At 38.4% G+C, this 24156-nt stretch overlaps 1 protein-coding gene across 1 annotated transcript; it reads right to left on the bottom strand.

The window, feature by feature from the left end:
- Window positions 1–2736: 2736 nt before the first annotated feature.
- On the bottom strand, window positions 2737–21068 carry kcng4a (potassium voltage-gated channel, subfamily G, member 4a). The gene is made up of 3 exons (XM_015368277.2): window positions 20522–21068; window positions 18276–19081; window positions 2737–3743 (listed from the first exon to the last, which is right to left on the bottom strand). Exons 2-3 carry the CDS (start codon window positions 19023–19025, stop codon window positions 2955–2957), a joined length of 1539 nt encoding a protein of 512 aa, XP_015223763.1. The 5' UTR covers window positions 19026–19081; window positions 20522–21068; the 3' UTR covers window positions 2737–2954.
- Between the last annotated feature and the right edge of the window lie 3088 nt (window positions 21069–24156).

Raw genomic sequence — 24156 nt, 5'->3', positions numbered from 1 at the left:
TTCCTGGCCACAGACAAAAATGTAGAATGGGACAAATGCTGTGACATATACAAAAAAGGCAGAGACTTCTGGATATTCAGCTATTTTAAGGAAGAGCAGTTTTAACGCTTTAATAATAAATTATTTATTGAAAGTGTTTTAACATTCTGTCTCATAAGTTGGTTTGCAAAGCAGTACCATGAATTGTAATAGGCTGGAAAATTGAGATTAAGCAGGAAAAGCATTGAGGCAAATCAAGTACTGTAATTCTAACTTCCCTCCACATACTGTACAGAGGGTTCTAAAGAAGGCCAAGGGCATTATGGAGTGTGCGTTCGCACCCCCTTCACTGTGAATTTACACTCCTCCCAACTGGGAGACGCCATGTTCCCAGTTGTAACAGTAATAGACTCAGGAAATCATTCATCCCCTCTGCAATCACATTCTCAAACACTGTAAATTAACTCTCTTACCTCCTATAACACTGGTGTATGGAAGTACAACAGTATATTTTCCCATCTTTGTCATATTGTGTGGGTCAATGTTGTAAAGCAATTTTCCTTGAGGGGATAATAAGGCTTGAACTGAACTTTTCACCCTCCTGTGACACCCAAGCAAGGTTGGGTGGCACTTCTGTGTATCCCCTCCTATAAATAAAGCACTTTTTGATCCTCTGAAATGCCACATGGAGAAAATCCACAAACATTGGCTGAGTGAACCTCTTGAGGGTGAATAATTTGGGTGCCTTTAATTGAATGTGGTTTTATACTAAGCTGACTGAGATCCCAACACACTATTCACACAGATACGGAGAACTCGTGAGCACCAGCTTTCATTTCAGACTTACCTAATTTTCTCCTGTCGGCTGGTGGAGGGCTTTCTTCCATCTCCACCTTATCTCTTTCCATAGTAATTTTCTGATGCAAAATCACCGCTGAGCATCGCACCCACCAAGGTTCTGTAGAACACTGTGAAAGAAGTCCCTGTACTCCAGTCGAGGGTTCTGGAATGAGAATGTTATCCACTGAGGTTTTTTTTTCCAAAAGTTAAGAGAGGAATGATGAGATGTATGCATCTGTACCTTTTTGAAACCTACATAAAGTTTGAAAAGAAATATATAAAATATACGATGTGCGTCTCTTGATCTGAACAGATTCAAATATCCAAGTCTGACAAGTAAATGCAGATAAGGGGTGTGAGTAATGTACTACTGCGATTCCTAAGAAGCTGAGGCTAGATATCGTGTGGGAGACTGAAATTGAAATAATATCTGTGCAAGAGTTCATGGATAGGGCTGCTGTAAAATCCAAATCTATCTTCTTTTTTTCTGATTTAAGGGCTTTTAATTTAATACTGAGAGTTCACAAACAGTGATTACAGAGTTTCCAGCAGATAAGATGTGCATCACAAAATCCCCACCCTCACACTATTTCAGGGGATTGCTAAATCAATTTACTGCGGCGGTGGACTGGCCCCATCAGGATCAATACCGCTGCATTCATTTACCAAGCATTGACTTACCAGGACACCTTGATATACCCTTTAGTTTGAGGCGCAGGATGTCTATTTAACCACTATCTGGAATAAATGCAGCACACCTCTCTAGCTGACAATGGAAAGAGTCAAAGGAAAGACTTAACAGTGTCAGTCTACAGTACTGCAAGTCCATTAAAGCTCTTCCTTTAGATCAGGTGTTTCTCCACCCATTCCCAAGGGGTCCTATATTGCAGGTTTCATTCCAAAGTCTTAACAGACTAATTTAACTACCTGTCAGTGTAATGGGAGTAATTTAACAGTTTTTTCAAGCTCTTCAGACGCTGATGATTTAAAGAGACCTGGTATAAAAAACCCTTTAGGACTGAAGCTGAAAACCTCAGCTTTTCATGAAACATTTGACCAGCTAAATGAGTGGTTTCTGATGGACTAAGTGCTGAGCTGTAGAAAAGAAATCAGTAGTAAATTCATCCAATTATTATAGCACAAAGTTAGGACACGTCGTATATACACTTCAAAACCATGTTTGCATCACCTAATATGTTTTAAAAACACTGGTGCTCAGTAAGAAAAAAACACATTTCATGAGAAAAACGGAAGACATTTACTACAAAACAGCTCTTTTTTTTTACATTATAAACCCTGATTAGTATTTATTTCAATTTCTGCTCAGGCATTCTAGTACTTCAGAGGGCCATTACAAGCACCAGACAAACAAAAAGTAAAAAATGTCAGAGTATTCAGACTTTTTATCATGTGTCAAATTACAAAGATGTTTTTTTACAACTGTTAGAAGCTTTTCTGTCAAACTCTGAACTTCATTTCAACGAACATTTATTCATCCACAAGACAGTCACTCCTGGCTTATGCCAACTGCATTTTTTTGTTCAGTAGTAAACTTGCCTAAAGTGCATCAAAACAAATAAAAACAAAACTGGGAGGATGCAACTGAAACAAAGCACAGCTGTCTGTGCTGCAACAGAATCTTGCAAACAATGCCTGTGTGTTTGGACCCTATATTCACCTAGCCCAGTGGAGAGTGAAATCAGGTGTATCTACTGTAAATCTCAGCCCCCTCACACAAGGGACAACGGAATACCCTTGAAGTTATGAGCTAAGCAATTATCTCAGGCTAATTCTACTTTGCTGCATACAGAATGCCTAAATGGATCTACTGACCTCATAATGGCATCACCGAGAGCAGCATCATACAAAAGGAATTTGGGAAGGACTCGAGGGACCAAAAAGATCACAAAGTGAAAGTGTATTTCAATTTTTTTTTATTTTAATTTTTATCTTAGAAAGTTAATTCTCTTCCGTTCCATTCTCTACATGTAAGGAAGTTATGGCCATTGCCATATGGTACATTAGAGGGATTGGTGGGGCTCATTTTCCAACTTCCGATTACACAGAGGACAGTGTAGCCCATCCTTCAAGGAAAGCTGGCTGTGCCAGACGGATTGCTTTGGTTCTTATTAGAGTCACTTTGAGCGGCTGTGCGCAGTGATCTCTGTATTGTCACATGCCAGCAGGGACTGCGATTCCTCAGATGCTTCATCAAGCGGTTTGCCTTCATACTGCTCCTGGGCCATCGCCGCACGGCACTCTTGTTTGAACAACCTATCCTGCTCCAACTTGAGCTCCTGGTAGGACCGGGAGAACATGTGGAAGATGGAGGTGGCAGGAAACGCCATGATTAAAATCCCACTGAGAATGCTGCTCATGGCCACAACCTGACCGGGAATGCTCCGGGGGACCATATCGCCGTAGCCCACCGTCGTCATGGAGATGATGGCCCACCAGTAGGAGGCAGGGATGCTGGTGAAGTCCTGCCCTTTGGTCAGTTCGCTCTCGGCCAGGTACACCAAGGGCGAGAAGAGTGTGACGGCCACGCAGAGGAAGAGCAGCAGCAGGCCGAACTCCCGGGTGCTGCGCCTCACAGTCAGGCCCAGGGTCTGGAGGCCCAGGGAGTGCCTGGCCAGCCGCATGACGTACAGAATTCTCAAGGCACGGAGGATCCGCAGCACCAGCCCCACCTTCTCCAGGTAGCCCTTGCCCCCAGGCTTGTCCTGGGTGTGGTGCTCCTCCTCCACGATCAGAGAGACGTAGTAGGGTAGAATGGCCATGGCGTCTATTATGTTCAGAGGTCCCCGGAGGAACTCCAGCTTACTGCGGGCCTGAACGAAACGCAGGACGAACTCCAAGGAGAACCAGCCAACGCACACGGTCTCCACGATGAACATGTTGTAGCACTTCTGGGAACATTCTCCCTGGGGAGGGCAAAAACAAACGCGGGGCATTAGTGACGCTGTTATTAAAGGTTTCCGAAGCATGTGCTGGGGGCCATATCTGAGACAGGTCAACTGTCTAGAAAGAATCAAATGGCCCCAACCGTCTCTTTATGACCCCTGAAGAAAAAGAACTATGAATCCCCTTGAAAGAAAAAACTATGCTATTGTTTTTTAAACAATGCAAAAGTATTATACTCAATTTGACATGCAGCCTTTACTTCATTCCAGATTTTGTAAAAACACACACACTTTTTCATCTATCCTGTTCCTTGTAGCCAGAAGCCTAAACACTTGTATCTCTCAAAAGTAAGATTACCCCTCCCATACTGGTTTACCCAGGAACAGAGTGCCACAGTCCAAATGACGTGAGCATGTTTTACAGATGTGGTCATTTACCCATGTTTTGTTGTTTTTGATATATTAACACATAACCTAAGAATGCAAATGGCACTGGGTAAAGATCCTTAATTTTACATATCAAGCCTACAAAGAGGAGGGGGAGGAGATAGGGCAATCTTTCTCAACAAAGAGCTCCCAGGGGACAAGCTCATAAAAATGCTTCTCCAGTGAGCTAGAAAATTAGCTATCAGGTTGTGATTTGGGGCGATTCCTGAAATTATGGAAAAATACAAAAGGTGTTATTAGATGGAAACGCTTACTTGTCAGCAATATCTTTATCAAGACACTGCGAACTGTACCCTCAACGTAAGGCTTAGTGCAGAAACAACACAACACAACAAAACAAAACAACGTTGCCAATGGCAGCTTTTTCAAGGAAAAGGCTGAAAGATGACGTGAGAGAAACAAACAAAACCCTTGACAACCTTTGGCTCCCTCAGCACAAAGGCAGTCACATGAAGGAAAGACTATACCCTCTGGTGTAGCTCCCAGCAAGGCTGGAAAGCTGCAGCTCAAGGGAGGAAGGCAAAGGGCAAGAACAAGGTATTCCTCTTCCTTTAATTCACGAAATCCAAATAGAATTTGCAGTAAACTGAATTCACTTTTTATACATAATATCAAACAAAAAGACTGGAAAGGAGGTTTTAACTGTAGAGCTGGGAAGTTGAAAAAAAGGACTAATTAGAAAGGGGAGTTAGTCCACCCATTGGACACTCCAGGGGATATGGTGCGTCGTCAAATGGATCAGACAGCAAGCTTGTCTATTATTGGTAAAACAACATTTATTTATTTAGCATTTATGTAATGCTGGTGACTTACAGAACATCCGTCCTTATGAACACAACTGACTTTTTGCAATGTGAAGAATTTTCAAAGTATGATGCAATATCTATCGCAATTTCAGACCCTATACAAGAGGAAGGCATCTGTGCTGCGCTACATACTGTATGTGCTTGCATAAAAAGCTAACTGATCTCCAAATCTCATCCACCAATTAATTTAAGAGATCCAGGGCATAAGGTTCAAAACAACCCTAAGTAGTTTGGTCCAGACTTACCAGTCTTCGTGTAGGAAGTAGTGCTTTCTCTATGTTCAATCAATATAACTAGCTTGAAGACACCATTCACCATTGAAACGGACCATTCCTGTAGAGTCAGTTTCCTTTATTCCGTTCCATTTCGTGGGAGATTCAGCTAAAAACAATTAGCAACTCCTTCTCAATGTAAACAAGCCCCTTTTGTTGTTACAAAACCTTTATAAGACACATCACATGTGGCATTCTATGTTTTCAAATACAGTCATATATCAGCTCACAGTTACTGTTCTCATACTGTACACACTTCTTACAGCACAGCACAATAGCTTCTGTAATCGTATACACATCAAAGGCATGCTATATAACAGCACCACGCACTTTCAAACAGGCCAGGCACTCAGGCTGTCAAACAGAGCAGCTCATGAGTTAACACAAGTCAATCTGTTTGAAGTTTGACTTTAAAATATGAATAATCTTTGGACAACACCACACAGTAAGCAAAACTCCTTTTCAAACTTCTTTGAAGAAGTACCAAGCCATCCAACTGTAGAGTGCAGAATATAATTTTCCTTACGCAAAATCCCAAACATTTCTATTCTGATTTTTTTTTAATGATCTGTTTTGAGTTTTTTACCATGAAGTTCAATACTCAACACTCCAAGGCTGTGCAGCTTGTGGCTCTCTCTATAATTCTTTGCAGACTGAGCAAGGTAGCACAGCAGTTAGCTTTGCTATCATGCAGCAATAGGGCCTATTGCTGGGAAAGGTATCTCTGTGGAGGTTGTATATCCTCCTTGTTTTCCCATAGGTTTCTTCTGTGTGCTCCTGTTTCCTCCCACAGTCCAAAGACATACAGGTAGGCTAATTGGCTTCTGGGAAACCTGGCCCTAGTGTGAGTGTGTGTCAATGCCTGTGTTTGCCCTGTGATAGACTGGTGGTCCTTTCCAGGGTGTATCCTGCCTTGTGCCCAGTGCTTTCAGGACAGGCTTCTGGCCACTGTGGCCAGGAATTATATAACTGTTTTCAATGTGATGTGATGGAATGTAATCAATTTATTCAATTGATTTTAGATTTTTATAGCGTATCGGGCCTATATATAGATAATTTGTGCATATATCCATTTAAACTATTTCACTGTATTTGGAAAAAAATCAGAAAGAGATAAAAAGATTTTTATACTTTTAAGCTTTGCTAAAAGGCCACAAAACATTGTGCAATCACACCAATTGGAAAAGTAATGAATGGCTGTTTTTGTGGTAGATGAAGGAGGTAGAAGATCTGCAATAGGCTTTTCTTGTCAGTAATTTCCGTTCATTAGGACTAACAGCCTGATGGATTGGAATGCAGTACAAGTTTCAACATCATTGACCAACTGCTGTGACTTCTAAGCTATCAATTAAATGACCAAAGATTATACTGTAGTCTGGCCTGTGCCATAAAGCCAGGGGAGTTTGACAAGCAATGAAAGGTATAGATCAGCCATGAAATAAGAAAAAGGCAGGATGCAGCTAGCAAAGCTTCTGGAAATTTTTCCCATACACATTCAAATCACATTCAAATATTAGTGCCTTAGATTCTCAAATTTAAAGACATCAGGATCACGACAGCACGACATGGTCAGATCCCAGCCCCAGAGTTTGACTTCTGCAACTGCTGTTTACATGAAAATACATGCAGATTAAACTGCTTCACCTGTTCAATGGCATTAACATAAAATCTTTTTTTATTAAATGTATATTAGAGAATGCCCTTTTATACCGGTTGTACATTCCTATTTAATCTCATGCCTTGCAAAAATAAAACCCTTGATTGCATGCCATAAAAGCTCAGTGTTGTTCAGAGGTTACAAAGTGAGGAGGGGATTTAAACAAAGGGTTGAAAGATGACATTTATGAAACAAAACCCTTCGTAACCTGTAATTCCCAAAGACAGTTATATCACAGTAGACATTAACTGTTCTCAAATAGCAAGCACTGTAAACTAACCACAGCTAAAATACTTGAAATGGTGGCAAAATACAAAAACACAGGACTGAAGCATAGCTTTAGTGTTTAACTACTATAAACAAACTAACTTCACATATCTGTCACTTCATGGAAATGGTGACTATGTCCAGGTGTTGATGAGTTTAGAAAAAAACATTTAATTCAGCCTGCATTGTGATATACAGTACACACCTACAGTACCCAAGATCACTGATGTGAATATGCAAAAGAAACTTTGGAAACTACAGAAGCTACCTATGCAATATCTAGATGCATTATTTTGTAATGGTCAATGGTACACTGGGACAGTATTTTAATGTAAATGGACATGTTCTAGTTATGTAATTAGTCATTTATTCCCATGTTAATTTGATTGTACTGTGCATGTATATGCTTTGGCAACACTTAGTCCAGCATGCCGATAACGATTGCTGAATTGATAAAAAGCACATTGGAGTGTGACATACAGTAGTAGAGAGGCTGATGATAATCAGGTGAGCTGCTTGCTGGGCACACTCTGGACAGTTAGTAACTTCTGCAAATTGCCTTTTCAGTCTGCCCCAGGGGTGGATGCCGGGGCTGAAGTTACTGGCTCCTGCCCCTCTTCCTCAGTCTAATATGATCAGTTTTTACTGTTTGTACATTTGTATGTCCACAGTACAAAAGGCGATGTAATAGTTTGAAAATACCTGCATTTATATTGTTTTCATATGTATTTAATATTTAAAATTTCATTTAGCCCTTTGAAGCGTATGATGACACATATGTGATCATACTGTAAATAGCCTACATAAAACTGGGTAACTTACAAATATAAGCCACTCTTTTATCAACAGGCCTAGTCTGACGCAGGGCTTGAGCCCCTTACAGTGACGTAATACTTTAGGAAGTTTCCTTAAATCTTTCCGTGACAGGAGCCTGGCCCTTAGGCATAGTGGAATTCACCACTACTAAGAGGAGGCGTGGTGAGGTCTGAGAGCTGGGAGGCACTTGTCAAAGCCTGGCAGGGGACAATGGCAATCCTAAAATGAGTCTGAAAGCACCATGTGTTTCATGAATACAGTCCTGACAGATCACCACACAGCTGACACTGTGAATAGACTGTAGACATGAAACAGCTAACAGATGCCTCAAGTGAAATTAAAGATGACATAAATAAGTAAATCATAGCCAAGATGTTGTCTTCACAACATCACATATAGTACAAAATAACTGAATCACAGGCCAAAAAAGATACTAATACATATTTAAACCCAATGCTATTTAAGCCCGACATTTCTAAAACAGTAATGCTGTTCGTGGAAAATGACATCCGTTTATGAACACAGATGGTCAACTTAAATCTGCATGGTTGATCTAAAAGCACTGTGTTGGAGTGGATCCATTAGGCTATATTTTATAATCAGAGATTCTTGATTACTGCTTTTCCTAAAGACACATTTCAATTATTTCTCTATTCACTGTCACATTTACTTGTCCACTTAAACTAGAAAAACAGCACAAACTTTAATATTTTTACCTGGTTATATCTGTTTTGGTGTTGTAACATTTAGATTAAAAAATTGGAACCAATAAATTAAAGCAGAAGTCTCTTCTTAATAGCTTCAGCTATTTAGGATCTCTTTTTAGCAGTGTCACTCCCTGCAGAATAATTAGACTGGATGACAGTTCACTTCCTCATGAACAATTCTGAGTAGCTATTCAACCTGCTACACCATGTTTTGGGGAGGAAGCCAGAGTACTGTGGAAAAATTATTTGAATATGAACAATTGAGCACATTCAAATGTCACAAAGAAAGTTGCTTCAGGGTAGTGTCAAACCCAGGACTGGAGAGCTGTGATGCTTGTGATAATCATCACACCAATCATCATTAATTACGTTTAAAAATATAACAAAAATGTTATATATAAAAAAATGTTTATATATGTGCTACTTGGGTTACAGGATCTCTACTTGAAACCCTTAACCCTTAACTTTTATTTCCCCGGTTCCTTTACTGTATAGATTTCTCTCTTTCTGGAGAACTAGTGTCTTGTATTGCCATGCATTTTGAATAAAGGAAAGGAAAGCAAATACCTGTGGGACTTACAGTCTGCTCGAAAGATTAGAAATCCCACCAGTGATTATACATTTACTGATTACCTAGAAAACAAGCTTAGTACAGTACATCCAGACAGGCTTTGTAATTTTGGAATTATGATGCTGACATGACATTGAGTTAAAGCATCAGCTTTTAAAAACATGTTTTTTAAAGAGTAATACGGTATTGAAATTATTTAAAGTTTAGAGCAAGGGAGAGAACTATTCCCTTCTCCATTACAGTCAAGCTAAACACCACCAAGTACAAGACCATTATAGATCCCCTGGTTCGGTCACCTTGAGACTTCCCCTGACAGGCTGTTGACAGACTGTAAGAGCACAAACACACTAAAAATGGTGCTTAGCAGGTATGTACCTCAAGTGAAACAGAATGTTTATTCTAATGTGTAGTCCTTCAGCATCAGATCACAAACAATTCAGAGTTCAGTCTGCTTTTTTCATTTGCTTCTGGTCGAATAACAGAAAAAAACGTAATATGTGTATGGATTCATGTTCATGAGAGATAGGGTCGTTATTCAGAATAACTGATTTATCTAAATAAATGATTTATCTAGATTGTTCTGTTGCTAGTACCTAAGGGATAATAGAATCTCATCCATTCAATTGTCAAAAATAGCTAGCTTCAAAAACATTATTCAGAAACAAGCTCTATAGCTTTTTTCATACTCACAAAACCCTTTGTGTAAAAAAGTGCCTCATGTTCCCAGTTTTAAATGGACTTCTATATACTGTATGGAATCTCCCATTTGTATCCTCTGGTTCATGTTTCACTCTTGATTACAGTCATGTCCATTAGTTTGACTATGTCATTGACTGAATACATAAATTGCCGTCTTCCTATGTTCGAGACTAAAATGATTCAGTTGCTTACCTTGTAAAGACACTTCTTTAGGCGTGAAAAAGTATGTGGTCACTCAACTCTACTCTGTACCAATTATTGAGCAGCCAAATCTTTTTGGAAACATGATGAAAATTACGTTGATAATAATTATACTATACTCTAGATTTGGTATGAATAATTGTAATGCAACATTCCATTGTTTTAATTCTGTACTTTAACTACTGTATAAATCCCAAACATTCTGTATGAAATTAATTGTTTTTCCACATTGTCTAGAAGATCTTGTATTCTCCTTGTCTAACGTTGAACATTAAGCTGCAGACAGCATAAAAAACTTAAGTCTTTTTCTTAGGCATTCTGCTAAATCTCAGGTTTTCCCATTTCTAATAAGAATTTATATTTTCACTCCCTGTATGACTTTCTACACCTCATAACATTGTCAAAACTAAATGTCACCTCCCAGGTATTCACACATTCTTCAGTTTTTTAAAATGTCCTTTACAGCTTCCTATAGTGTTTGCTAACCCTCTTATTTTGTATGTGCAAACTTTACTAGTTGATGTGCATTAAGCAGAGTAGTTGTCCTAATACAAATCCTCACAGTACTCCACTAATCACATCTCCCCCATCTGAGCATTCAGCCTTTATCTGTTTACTCTCCATTAATCAGTCTGAAATCCAAATACATGCATTACCTTGAATGCCTACCACCAACAATCTGAAAATGAATCTCTCCAGAGGAATTTTATCAAAAGCCTCGAAAATCTAAATTTACCATGTGTTCTGTCTGTATCCATTACCACTGCTTGTTCAACGAGCTCTAAACTGATACTTAAGCAAGACCTACAGAACCTTTTCTAAATACATGTTAACCTCCCCCCAGAATTCTACTGCCATGTGATGATTCTCTTGCTGAGTACTAATTTCAATTTCCATGACAAAGTAATTTAACCAGAGATTAAAAGATGATTTTTGCTTCCATTACTATATTGACTCCTATGTTTGGCTCACAAACATATTCTGCAGAAATGTTATTCAGATTTAGATGTTATCCCTCCCCATGATATAGTCCAAATTTAACCCCCCCAGTGACTACTGTCTCTACTGGAACCTTAATTATTAGTCTAAAAAAATTTAGGAGCTGTGTTTGCTTTAGGACAATAAACAAATCAAGCGCTGTGTTAAAATTACGTTATCTGCCCTAACTTTTCAAATTTTCATAGGCTGTCACATACAGTACTGTAGAGTAAGAAGCCACTACTACTGCCAGCCTCCCACACAGCACAGTCCCTGAATCATGGAGGGGAACCTCTGGCCATTTGCAGACTCGGGACATGGAAACATGAATGTTTAAGAGTAGAGACAGGATGCAACTGACTTTGTGTTGCTTAGTCATTCCATTACGTACTTCATCAGCTGTGTTACTGCACAGTTATTTCTTGTACATCTATTCAGAAATACTGAAATGTGCAAAATGAAAATAGGCAAGTATTTAGTCTCCTCTAAACTTCCAGGTCAATTTTCTAATACTTTTCTCATTTTTCTTTTTAAAAGAAGCATAAAATGCATTTTATCTTACATTTTATAGCATCTGAAGCTGCTTCACTGACAAGCTCACTGAACTTCCAGCTGTTCCCAATTCCAGTCTCGAAGGGCCACTGACTACTGGTTTTCATTCTTGCTGAACTCTCAATCTCTGGTGCCAAAGGATGACTTTCTAAATAGTGTAATAATTGTTTGTTTAGACCTTTATTTAACTTTCTTTGCTCTCTCCTGAGTGTAAGAAATGTCCACCTTCAAAGGTACTGTTTCCAGCAGCTTCAACACCCAGAACTTTCCAGTGCCTTAACTTGCTTGTATTTCTCTGAATAGCTCTGACTAGTTGAAGAATTTATGACGAGCAGGAACAAGATTAAATTACACCCACGATGAGTGTTTTTTGACTCTTGCAGAGGTACAGTGGATTACAGACAACATACCTGAATGAAGACAGTTCTGAAACACAAGCGACAGCACAGGGTGGATACGAATTACAAATCAACATTTAACCGCTGGAAGGAAATGTACAAATATGCCCCAGATATAAAATGGAAAATTGGCCGTGATGAGAGCTCAGCTGTAGCAACAACCACAAGACACTGTCCTCCAGGACCAGGGCTGGAAACCACTGGATTATTCTAACAGCTGTCAACATGGTCTTAAATAGTTCTAGAAAAAAGGAAGGAGCTGAAAGTACTGTAAGTATCAGAACTTTAATGATTGGCATTCTTTGCATTCTAAAATGAAATTATAAGATGCTTTATACTGTACAATTCTGCAAGAATTGTGCTTAAACATTAGTTATGTTGAAACAATGGGTCAGAATGGAGAGCTATGGTTTAGTAGTTAAGCTTAAACGTTCTTACCAAGAGGATTGTGGTCCAAACCTTGGCTATACAGGTGACTTGCTGTGTTACTGTGTTAATTAATGAAATCTCTTGCATGCATTTGTTTGGATAAGATGGGGATCCAAGTTCCAGTTGTAAGAAAGAAATAGGGCTGATGCATTGTTCAGCCTCAAGTTCCAGTAAGTCTCCTTGGATGACTCAATTAGCACCACATTTTCCATACAGGATTAAAAAAACAGTATGTAAACAACAGACTACTGCTGTTGAAACGGCAGATAAGTTGTTTATGTGGGTTACAAGTACTACTGAAACACTTTATTTGCCTATAAAATGCATATATAATGATTCAGATAATTTTTATATATAGAGCCCTCAATCCTCCTTTAAAACAATGCAAAGCATGCTTCTGTCCAAGATCGGTATAATCAAAAACATCAACAAAATCAATGACCCAACTAGAACAGCACTGTCCTCCCTGGACCACACCCCTAGTGGCATCACAAACTAAATGGATTTAAAAACAATTTACTGGTACAATGGTATAAAAAATACTGCTAATAAAAATATACTGTTAATAGATTTTGATCTTTTTGTCAATATTGTAATTTAAATTGTAATTAGTAGCATGTGGAAAAACAAACAATACTTTGATGGCACAAGACTTGCTCCAGTGAATATTACTGTGTGCTTGAAGACTTTACTTATTTTGCATGCTCTGAAATCTGAGCTCATCTCTTGTGAGCGCTGAATATGTAAATATTTTCAGAATCTGAATCTCCCTGGAGGGAAAAGGCTTAAGGGGCAGTCCAAACCCAGAGAATCCAAAGAAATGTAATGTGACATTGCACTGTAGCAATAACACTTTTCACAAATACTAAACTCAAGCACTCAATAAACGTAAGAATGTAATTTGCACTAAGTATGAATGCTCTCTTTACATTCGTTAGAGTTAGAAACTTCTCTCAGAGTAAGAACTCATTACATGAGTTCGAAAGCTTTGGTCATCATTATAAATGAGTCACATTAATGCAACTCAACACTTAGGTGTGTGTTTTTTAAGTGCTTTAGCAACGAGCACACAATTTATATTTTGCATACAAATACAACGTAAAGGCACTTTATAGATCACTTTATAGAGCATTTTTAATTGCTTTCTGATAATTATCAAAAGGTTTGAAAAGCCCAGTTTACTATTTTTGTGCACGATTCACTAAAAAATGAAGTCAGGAGAAGGGAGAGAACTACTTAGAGACCAGAACACTACTATCTATCTACTGTGTAGATATAAAAATAAAAACTGTTTTCTACTTTAAAAGATCTCTTTCAATAGGCAACTCCAACTTAATCCTATATAAAGCCATATTTGCATTAATAGTATTCTGCCCCCCCCTATTTATTAGTCACTAACTATTTAAATTATAAGACTTTGGTTCCTACTTGTCCAGGTACTCAATCCAACCAGAATGTTTTTTAAAAAAAATGTCCAAGTGACTGATTAGACTGAATGAACAGCTATTGACTGATAAGCGTTTTTGTTGTGATTGGAAGAGGAATTGAAGGAAAATTTTCAGAAAGAAAAACACTATCATATTCACGACTGAAAGCAAAATCACTTTTACTAAAAAAAAATGTTATAGAGATTTCTAATAGAGATTCAATTATACCTGTCTGCAATGGTGATGTGGATTAAGAAATATGATCATGTACAAAAATTTATATTTTTAAAGATGTGCTCCAGATTAATTTCCAAAGTACAATAGGGTGCTGTTTGAATCTCAATGGGGTATTAAGGGAAAGACACAGGTGTAAGGAATATTTCAAAATATGAACAGGCAAAGTTAAATTAGTGACACCAGGTGGTATCCGTAACTAATACCTAGGCTTTTAATTTGACATGTAACATTAATTCTCAGTGATCATACAGTAGCTTTGTTAGGCACTTTCACTGAAAGTAACCGAGCATTTAATGGATAAAAATAGACTGAAATCAGAGTATTATGTCCTTAAAAACATCTCAAACATTTTTGTTGAAGGAACAAAGCATGCATCTTTGGCTATAAATGTACAGACAAGCTGAAGGTTTATTTGAAAAGTTCTTAAAATCCAAGGTCTCAGAATAGCATCCCTGCTATCATTTAACAGTCTATTTTTAGTTCATCTTTAATATATAAAGGCCACTTATTTCCACAGAAATGCTCTAGCAGTTATGTATTCCAGGTTAGTCCTTTCCCAAATGATAGAAGAACATAAAAATTGGGAATTAAAATACATTTGATTTTTGTTCAAGTACACCCACTAGAAATGCACGTATAGTGTATGTGCAGAAATGAAGGTCCATGGCAGAAGTATATTTGTTTTTTTGTTATGTGCTGAAGGCTTCTGAAACATATTTTGTGTGTTCCTGCATTTTGCTGATTTTATAAGAATAAAGATGTTTCCGCTACTTTTCTTTCATTATTACCCTGCCCACTCCTCCTATTACAAAATGAAAATGCAGTCGCCTGTAATTTGTTGATTCAGTATAACGTCTATGGATGATTATATACCCAGGTGAATGCCTTTAAATTATGTATGGACCCTTAATGTAAATTGTATTGGAAAGAAAAGCCTGCCAGGGATTGTGTGCGGTCCCAAAAGAACGAGAATGTTTTACACCTCTCATTGAGCGCGTTTATCAACAGCTATGACAGTCTTTCAGTATTTAATAATAGTCCTATTCTTTAACTTTCTGAAAAGAAATGACAGCAATTTAGACATTTCTCATGCTCTAATGTCTCAGATCAGTGACTGTTATGAGCAGTGAAACCTAATTTTTTGTCTGTACAATTTATGCCGCATGAAAAAACAGAAGATGACTGCAGCATATTTCCACACAGTGTGTTTGTATATGGACCAATGTGCATTAGATTCAGAACCAACATAAAAAAACAAAATTCAGTCTGATACGATGACTGTTCTTAAAAATCAATGAATCTAAACAGTATATAAAGTTATGCTATAATATCTTCAAAAAAAACAAAATGATTATTTTTTCTGTTAACTCCAAGACTCATTAAAGGGTTAACATTTCAGAGCACAAAATAAGACAACTGCTAGGGAAGGCTAAAAATGTGGCACAACCAGGAAGAGTACTTGTCCGGAGCTCAGACATTAACTGTGTCATTAGCCAGCTGTGACTGGGATTCCCAAAGCAGCTGTGTACATCTGGGCGGGTTCCATGTGGGAGGGTGGGCTGAGCTTGGGGGTCAGTTTGACCCTGTGATTTGAAGTGAGAGCTGCATCACTCCTCCAGCTCATGTTGACTCTACTGCAGGCACTTCGGAACTCAAAGGTGCAAAACACAAAAGGTGTATCTACAGCATGTTTCAGAGAAAACCCTACACAGGTCTTAAACTGACCACTACTCCATGATGTCTCAAGGCTGGTAGCTGGTGACTCCAAGTTGAAGGATATACGGTATAAAAACAAAATAATTGTTTCAAGACTTCCACACCATCTCACTATTAAAAGACTTGACACAAAACCTGGAAAGAAATACTCGACAGGGCTGGAGATCAGCACTCATGCCCAGTTTAGTTGGGATGGTCACAAAAACTTCAGAAATAGCTTGTACTCAGCTGTCATAGCTCTTCTATTCACTTTGCATTTAACAGATAAAGAGCCCAATGACCACCTCCTCCCTGATCCCTCTGCAATATCCAACAGCCTCTTAATATATTCAAAACAAAACGAGACTTACCAGCATGGCTATGGGGTTTGGAGAGAGTCTAAAAGTGCAAACACAGCTAATATTCAAATTATCCATAAAGTCAGTCAAGTAAAAGCCATATCTACCATGGATATATATACACAGGATCCAGCACTTCTTCCAAGTGTTACAAGTGATGTGCTTTGCTTATACTGTAGAGAGCATAAAAAATTCACTGTTGACCATGCTATGGAGCCTCTGAGCATTAGATTTTTAATAACTATTTCTTTCATATACTAGAGTAGTGATTTATGGGCATTTTATGGGAGAGAACTAATGGAACTATTTAGAGAGCAACAAGACATTAAGTCTAAAGACAAATCTGAAAAGCTGCAGATGTCAATTTAGGACTTTATCAAAAAGTCTTAAACAAACCATGGATAAGGCAGACACATGGCGATTGAAATTAAGATCAGTACGTGCAAAGTAATCCACACTATAGGAACATACACTATACATATCGTCTGGGCGATTCAGAGCTGCAGGACAAGGCATATGAGAGCCATCTGAGTGTTTATGAAGATTTATCTGCCCTCAGCACACCAACCTGTGGAAACTATTAACTATCATTCAGTGGTTTGGTTAGATTTGAATAAGTACGCGAGAGAGACAAGATATGCAGAGCATATCTGGCCAGGTGGGGTGGCGGGAGGGGTATGAGAGAGGAGTGCTACAGGAAGTCCTGGGTACGAATCTACAGGACACACAGTGCGTAGGCAAGTGGAAACATGCACGATTAGGATCCATCCTTTCTCCTGAAGTTTTTATTATAATTTCCATTATAATTCCATTAAAGAGAATGCTCGGATATATACTGTAGCAAACAGCGGAATTTAAATCTAAGAAACTTATACTTGAGTTTTACAAGGTGATAATAAGATAACACTTAGAATATTCTGCTCAGTTATAGTCATCACACCATAAAAACGATAGAAATTATAGAGCCTTATAAAGAGTTAAAAAAGGAGCAACAAGAACAATTTCTAGCCTCCCTTTACCAGTCTGCCTTTGAGACACTTCACAGATACAGACACTTACAGATAGGTTAAGGAAGCTAAATTTCTTCAGTCTAGAATAAAGCAGATTGAGAGGGAGATTGTATTCAAGTATACAAGATACTTAGGCATATGGATAAGACACAACCAGGGAGCTATTTCACAGTCAGTAGAAAAACAAAGGCTTGCAAGTGCAAACTAAAAGGGAATTCATTGAGGAGAGAGAATAAGAAACAATTCTTTCAAAACATGTGCTATGAGTACCAGTAACAGGCTCCCAGCCAGGTGCTTGATGCCCATCTGGATTCAATTTTGGTTTCATTGAGCTACCAAACAAGCAAAACGGGCCAAATGGCCTTCTCTCATTTGCACCTTTTTCTATTCTTTTTTTTTCAGTAACAAAGTATTACCACAGCTCAATTAAATTTGAATGTGGCATGAGTGAAAACAAACAGCAGAGGAAATAGTTTTAATTATAAGAACTGAATAACAACAAACAATATTGTCATATTATGCCTTGTCAGCAGCGCATAAACCGTAGCTTTACCAATGAGTTATTCTCTAAATACATGCAAAACATTGCCAATAATTTCTTCTTTGACCGGATCTCCTCGGCCTTGTGAACAAACCCATATTGCACTGTTTGAAGATTACACCTCGCTAATCATCACTTGACAGAACAGTCAACTGAAACTGCATTTTAAAACATCAGCCAGCAAAGAATGAATATGACGGTTTCCATTTACAGATTTTTAAATTCACTGCATTGTTTGCAGGTGTGTTTGCAATAGCAATGCTTACACTACAGATCTTTCGAAAATTGAAAGGCAAACACATTATCATTCTCATTACCTACAGGTTAATCACTCGGTTTACAATTCATATCGAACGAAATCACTCAACTTTCAGTACAGATTTTGGATGGTATTACTCTACCTTGTATTTGTACTTTAAACTTTATTTTATGAGCTATGATTTTTCTGGACATATCTTTATTTGAGGAAGCACTGTGCACTCACCCGGTCTTCCTCTTCCCGTAAGTCTGGCATTGTGCTGATACAGAGGCTGATGACTGTGACAGCTACGAAAAGCATGGAGAGGCAGGCAAAGACTTTCCCTGGGAGTCCAGACTGGGGGTTGTCCACCATGTCCCTCAGCTTGCTCATGAAGGCATGATACTTGGTGTCCTCCACCGGCACAGTCTCGGTCTTCTTGCAGCTCCATGCCTCCTCCTTTTGCTCCATCTCAGCCACGTCCTCCAGCCGGGTGTAGAGCTTCCTCTTGCAGCAGCGCTCCATGTGGCTCACCTCCAGGCCCCAGTAGGTCAGCTCCTCGTAGAAGGACAAGGCACACATCTCCCGAATCAGCCTCAGCTTGCCCGCTGCCAGGAAGTTCAGGATCACCCGGAAGGCCGAGGGGCTCCGGTCGAAGAAGAACTCGTTGGAGATCTCATCGTAGTCGTCGCAGACCTGCACGATCTCGTCGTAGCTGCTGCAGAAGCGCAGCCGCCCAAGCCGGGTGAGGGGGAACTCTTCCAAAGTGCTCCAAGGAATGGTGTAGCGGTTCCCTCCAACGTTGATGATGACCTGGTGCTTCTGGTCCACAGCATACAGCTGCTCTGGCCGGTAGATCCTCCTCACCCGTTGGTAGTAGACCCCCTTGATGGTCTCAGTTTCAGGGGTGCATGTGAAGATCTGGTCCAGGCTGCTGTCATCACTAAGGCTTAAGTTGCTGTAGTCCTGGTCAGCTGTTCCAGAAATGATGGGCATGGTGGCATGGACGCTCAGCAAAGGCAGGCAGAGGGGCCAGGGCAGGCGACCGGATGCTTTGGGACGAGATTGAAGGATGGCAAGAAGAAAGCTTCGTGAACCCAGGAATTAAAATTCCTTGCAGGTTTATTTTGTTCAAAACTCTTAATTAGAGCATACAGAGCAAATTCTAGAGTGACTAAAGCGACATTCATCAACACACGGTTAATAAGAGTCTGAGTACAAGGACTTTCGATCAAACCTCTTTCAATACTGTTTTATAAACAAAATAGTGTAATTAATCTTAGCCACGCTGAAGCTACACTGTACATGACAAGGCCTATAAGAAGGCATCTTTATCACTATACAGTTCCTGTAAGAGTTTGTATTCTGTTTAGAAAAAAAAACATTTTATTTCTGCAAAAGAAGGAAGTCCTACATTATTATTCAGGATTAAAGTAAGAGTTCCACTGAAAAAAAGCTGGAGACATTGCATGCTTTATAAACCTCAGTCTCATGTGTAAAATAACGACACCACCCACTGGATACTTCATGATTGTTCACTTATTCCAAGCAATTTTTGACTGGATAGACACACAGTATAGAAAATACGTGCAAGGTGTAAATCCTGATGAAGACATGAGCCTGCAATGCAGCCTGAAGTTAATCAGAGCGTTGCAAGCAACGAAAGACTTAATATGGTTCCCTGCCCATTCATTTACCTGGCGAAGAGCCTACCCACAAAGGAATATCAATTATCACACATAGTAAACAGAGGACGGAAAGACAACTCTCACATGATGGAAATCAGCCGACTGTAATTAAACTCAAAAGCAATGTGCTGTAGGACAGTACACAGACCACGTGAAACACTCATCTAACTAGGTCTGTGGGTAACGAACGCAGTTTATTTTAAGGTAGTCCTATACATCGCTATGATATAGAAGGCACGCTGGTTTTGTACATTAATATATCATCATAGGATATTCTGACTGCAGTGCAGACAGTGTTAGGGGGTGGTTGGAAATTTTCAACTCACAAATGTTGTTAGATCTTCAACAACTTTACATACAAAGCGCTTACTTTCATTTGGAAATTAAATTCAAATGTTTTCTGTTCAAATCCGTAAACATTACAAAACAGTTGGCTACGCTTTCATATGTTAATTGCGATAACGGTATATACTGTACATATTAATTGCGACAACTTTTTCTTCAAATATGAGTTTAATCCGGTTAACAATAATGCACTTTAACAGTCCTACAGTATATTGATTTCATATGACTCATGTTGTGAACCCACCTCGCCCAGATGGAATACAAGTTACCGACTCCGTATGAGTACATACTGTACGGCTCAGCTGAAGTACTGTACATTACCGACGAAACAGACACAAGATTTGAAATTGTTACAAACTAGCAGTCTACGAAAGAAAATGTTGTTACAATTACAAAGAAAACTACACAGAATACTACGTGCGCCACAGTACGTGGATGCAAAATAAAGTTTGCGCTTACCATATCTAGGGGACCCGGCTTCAATTCAATAAAACTGTTCCGTCGTTTCCTTAAAAGCGAACAACAGGGTGTTCCTTCATTTTTTGTGTGTCATAACAACACGTCCTGGCATGAGCATATAGTCCATCATTTTGGAGCTGCAACCCAAGTGCCTGCAAACGAAATCGCTGTTCCGATTTGAGCAATAAACTCGTAGGTTTCGCTAAAATCTCCTCCCAGGTCTGTAGCGAAAGTGTCCCATTTCGTCTAAGCGCTGCGAGGAGTGCCGCAGCTCTGCGCTCTGTCAGGAGACTTGTGGAGAGGCAAGGTGTTGTGTGAGCGTTTCTTTTCCCTCTTTTGAGATAAACACAGCGTGCCCGTTTACTCTTGTACTACTACGGAAAGTAAATTAAGTAAAATGCCAAAGCGGTTCTGTTTACGGCGTTCAGATCTTTCTGTCCGTGTTCACTACTGATATTAAACTAAAAGCGACTCTCCCAACTCCAGCCAAGTCCTTTCTCAGCCGTGCGCTTGTGCCGCAAACCCACCGGGATCTGATGTTATCCCGTCGTGCGCAGCCGGCGGACCGGACCACACTCAAATCGTTTCCAAGGTGTTCGTTTACATGAACCAAGAAACTTGTTTTTCTTTTCTTTCTCTGTAATTTCTTGTTTTCAAACATAAGGCGTGTCTTTTCAGGTTTTTATACGTTTCAGGACAAGTTTGTGAGCTTACACTATTACAGTAGCAATGTATCCTTTTAATAGTATGTTTTGCGACTAAATTTTGTTTTGTAGTTCAGAGATGGCAGAATTTACTGCGTATGAAATGTATGTCCAATCTTTCATAAAAGTAACCTATATACATATATTTTAAAAGTTAAACATTTAACTATAGATTTTGAATAATCTTTTACCTTTTTAAATGATAACTGCTTTTGTTCAAGATTAAAAGTTTTTTTTTAAAAGCCTTTGGCTTAAAGACAGAAGTCTTTTAAAATAATGTCACGATTTATAATAGCTGTTACCTTCTATAGCTTTTTTGTGGTTATGTGAATGACCTTTGTACACAGAAGTAGACATTAATCTAATTTCTTGCAACCCGAAAGGTCCTGCTTTTGTTATGAAATAAGGCCGTCTGGAATGCTGTTTAAGAGAGAAAAAAAAACAGAATATATAGAACTTGCATATAGAACCAGGGAAATTGTATTAAATAGGAAATAAAAATACTGAATCCTTCAGAATCATATTGTCATGGAAACTAGTACCACTGACATTTTTACTATTAAATAAATAGTAAACAAATCCTGATAAACATGAAAGCACATACTGTATCACAGCAGAGGATGTTGTTCCTGAAAACTAATGTTCTGGCATAACCCTGTACAGTACCTTGAGCAGTCTTTACACATATTTTGATGAATTGTCACACCTCAAGAAGGCTCCACGGGCGAAACGTTGTGTTTTCTTTCTTCTCTTTTCAGCATGGAGTAAACCAACAGTATTATTTGTTGCTTTGCAGCTTACACATGCTGACGCAGCTACCCACCTGAACTATATATAATGTATATAGATATTAATGCACATTACATGGAATAAAGTCTAAATATGTGCTGTACAAATATTTAAGCATATAAGAATTGTACGGCTTATGTGACTTTTCACTTGTAAACAAAATGTTTAAGCACAATCATTTTGTTGCACAAAATGGCTTTGAAAGTGAAAAATATTTGAAAGTAAAAAAGCTGTAATGAACACAGTAAGCCACTCAAAGTGGGAAATGTCAAAATGGGGAGGTATTTTTGTGGAATATTAATATTTGCATGTTCTTCCATGTGATGTTTATGTGATTGGCAAGAATGTGTAGGTGACCAAAATTATGTAAGCTCATTGCAAACTGATTTTATTTTCTTACATACTGATAGTGATATCATACTATACCAATATTTACTGTACAACTCGCTAATAGAGTTCACCTACTATCTTATTGCATGTCTTTCCCCAATTATCCTACCACATATTGCTAGAATGGATCATGTAATCGAAATGTCACTTTGCTGATAAAAATTGACACATCAGTAATTTCCTGTATGCCCTATTATAAACAGACCTTTGATATGGTTCTCATTTAAAGATATAGCTATATATAAAAGAAACATTGATTAACTAATCCCCAACGTTCTGCACACTGCTGAGGCAAACAGCCTTTGTTACTTTAGAATGTTTTAGATTACTTTGCGCTTTAGAAAGTTTGTAATAGTTTATGAAGTGGAATCACGTCTGCTTCCGACAAGAAGAAAAATCATCTCAGGTAAAACAAAAACAGTGCTGATCCAATTTTGTGACAGTTCATATAGCTTCAAAATCCCTGGTCTTCTGCTTTTAAAAAGTGGATTATCTATGGAAGAAGAACAGGTGGCCACCGCAGCCTGTCTGCAATACAAGTCGACTGCAGTCTACAAATCCAATTCCCTTTCTCATTTAGCAGCATGGCAACAAAACCCTTTGTAAATAAAAACTTAATCAAAGCTTTTAAACTAGCCACACTATCAAATCATGGCCAGCAAATATAAACACCCAAGTTAAAAAAAAACAGACGATGAATTATGGAAGATCTCTAATGTTTAGCAGCTTTGAATAAAGACTATGAAGATCAGATAATTTGGTGGTCTTGAGATAATGAATAATATATGTATCTCACGCAACACATTAATTCTTAGGGCAAGGGCCACTAATGCAATCTGTTGCTGGAAAGTTTATGACAGATTTAGTCTGGATCAAGTTTATCACACCAAAAGGTGTGAAGAGGACACTACCCAGAAAAGTATGATGTACTATACATACTGTAGCTTAAGTGAACATTAACCAAAATTAAAATACAACAATCAGAATCATCCACTAATTTTACAATTTACAGCTCTGAGTGGATTTTGTGCAAACTAGCTGTTTTTGTCTGGAACTGAACTTTGTATTTCTAATTTTTGAATGATCTTCAAAGTGGTTTTGGTTAAAGGTTGAAAATGAGGTTAAATACAGTAGATGAATTTGTACAAAGCAGAGAATTCGTCTCCATTTAGACATCACAAGTAGGCATTCTCAGCAGCATTTCTATATTTCGAGACTCATTTGCATGTGATCAGAAACAGATTGCACTCGTTCTGTTCCTCCTGGAAAAAAAGTGATGTTTTAGCAGATACAAGACACTGACATTCTGCTGCCATCACATCACTCATGTTTGACTCAGGAAAAACACGGATTACTGATGCTTGACTTTCATGTCAAGGTAGCTTTGTATTTTTTTATGTAGACTCTAATTAATACTACCATACGGTTTCCTAAGAAATTCCGTTTTACATATAAATTGTACATGTCTCTCTACCACAACAGTTCATTTATCGTAGTTCTCATTTTTTAATCTTCTCATAGTTTTTTATTTATAAGCTGGCATAAGGAAAGGATTCCATGTCTTTTCTGTATTTTAGCCAATCATATATGAGACGAATTACATCTGTACATGTTTGAGAGAGAGATATAAAATGCACTCAAAAAGTAGCAAGCATACAGTACATAAAGTCACTTTATAGATGGCAGAGACAATCTGAAGCATTTGTAGAGAAAGATGTCTTTTATTATGACACGATTAAAGCTCCTATTACA

Source organism: Lepisosteus oculatus, chromosome 20, assembly GCF_040954835.1.
Source record: "Lepisosteus oculatus isolate fLepOcu1 chromosome 20, fLepOcu1.hap2, whole genome shotgun sequence".
In the NCBI taxonomy this organism is placed as follows: Eukaryota; Metazoa; Chordata; class Actinopteri; order Semionotiformes; family Lepisosteidae; genus Lepisosteus; species Lepisosteus oculatus.
The sequence above is the reverse complement of the archived record's forward strand: the minus strand, read 5'-3'. Positions and strand labels throughout refer to the sequence as shown.

Excerpts from the sequence above, each read along its gene's own strand:
- kcng4a (XM_015368277.2), bottom strand. The coding sequence starts at position 19,025 with ATGCCCATCATTTCTGGAACAGCTGACCAGGACTACAGCAACTTAAGC. Across the intron at positions 3,744-18,275 it reads TACGGGAAGAGGAAGACCGG|GGAGAATGTTCCCAGAAGTG; the intron begins GTGAGTGCACAG and ends TGCCCTCCCCAG.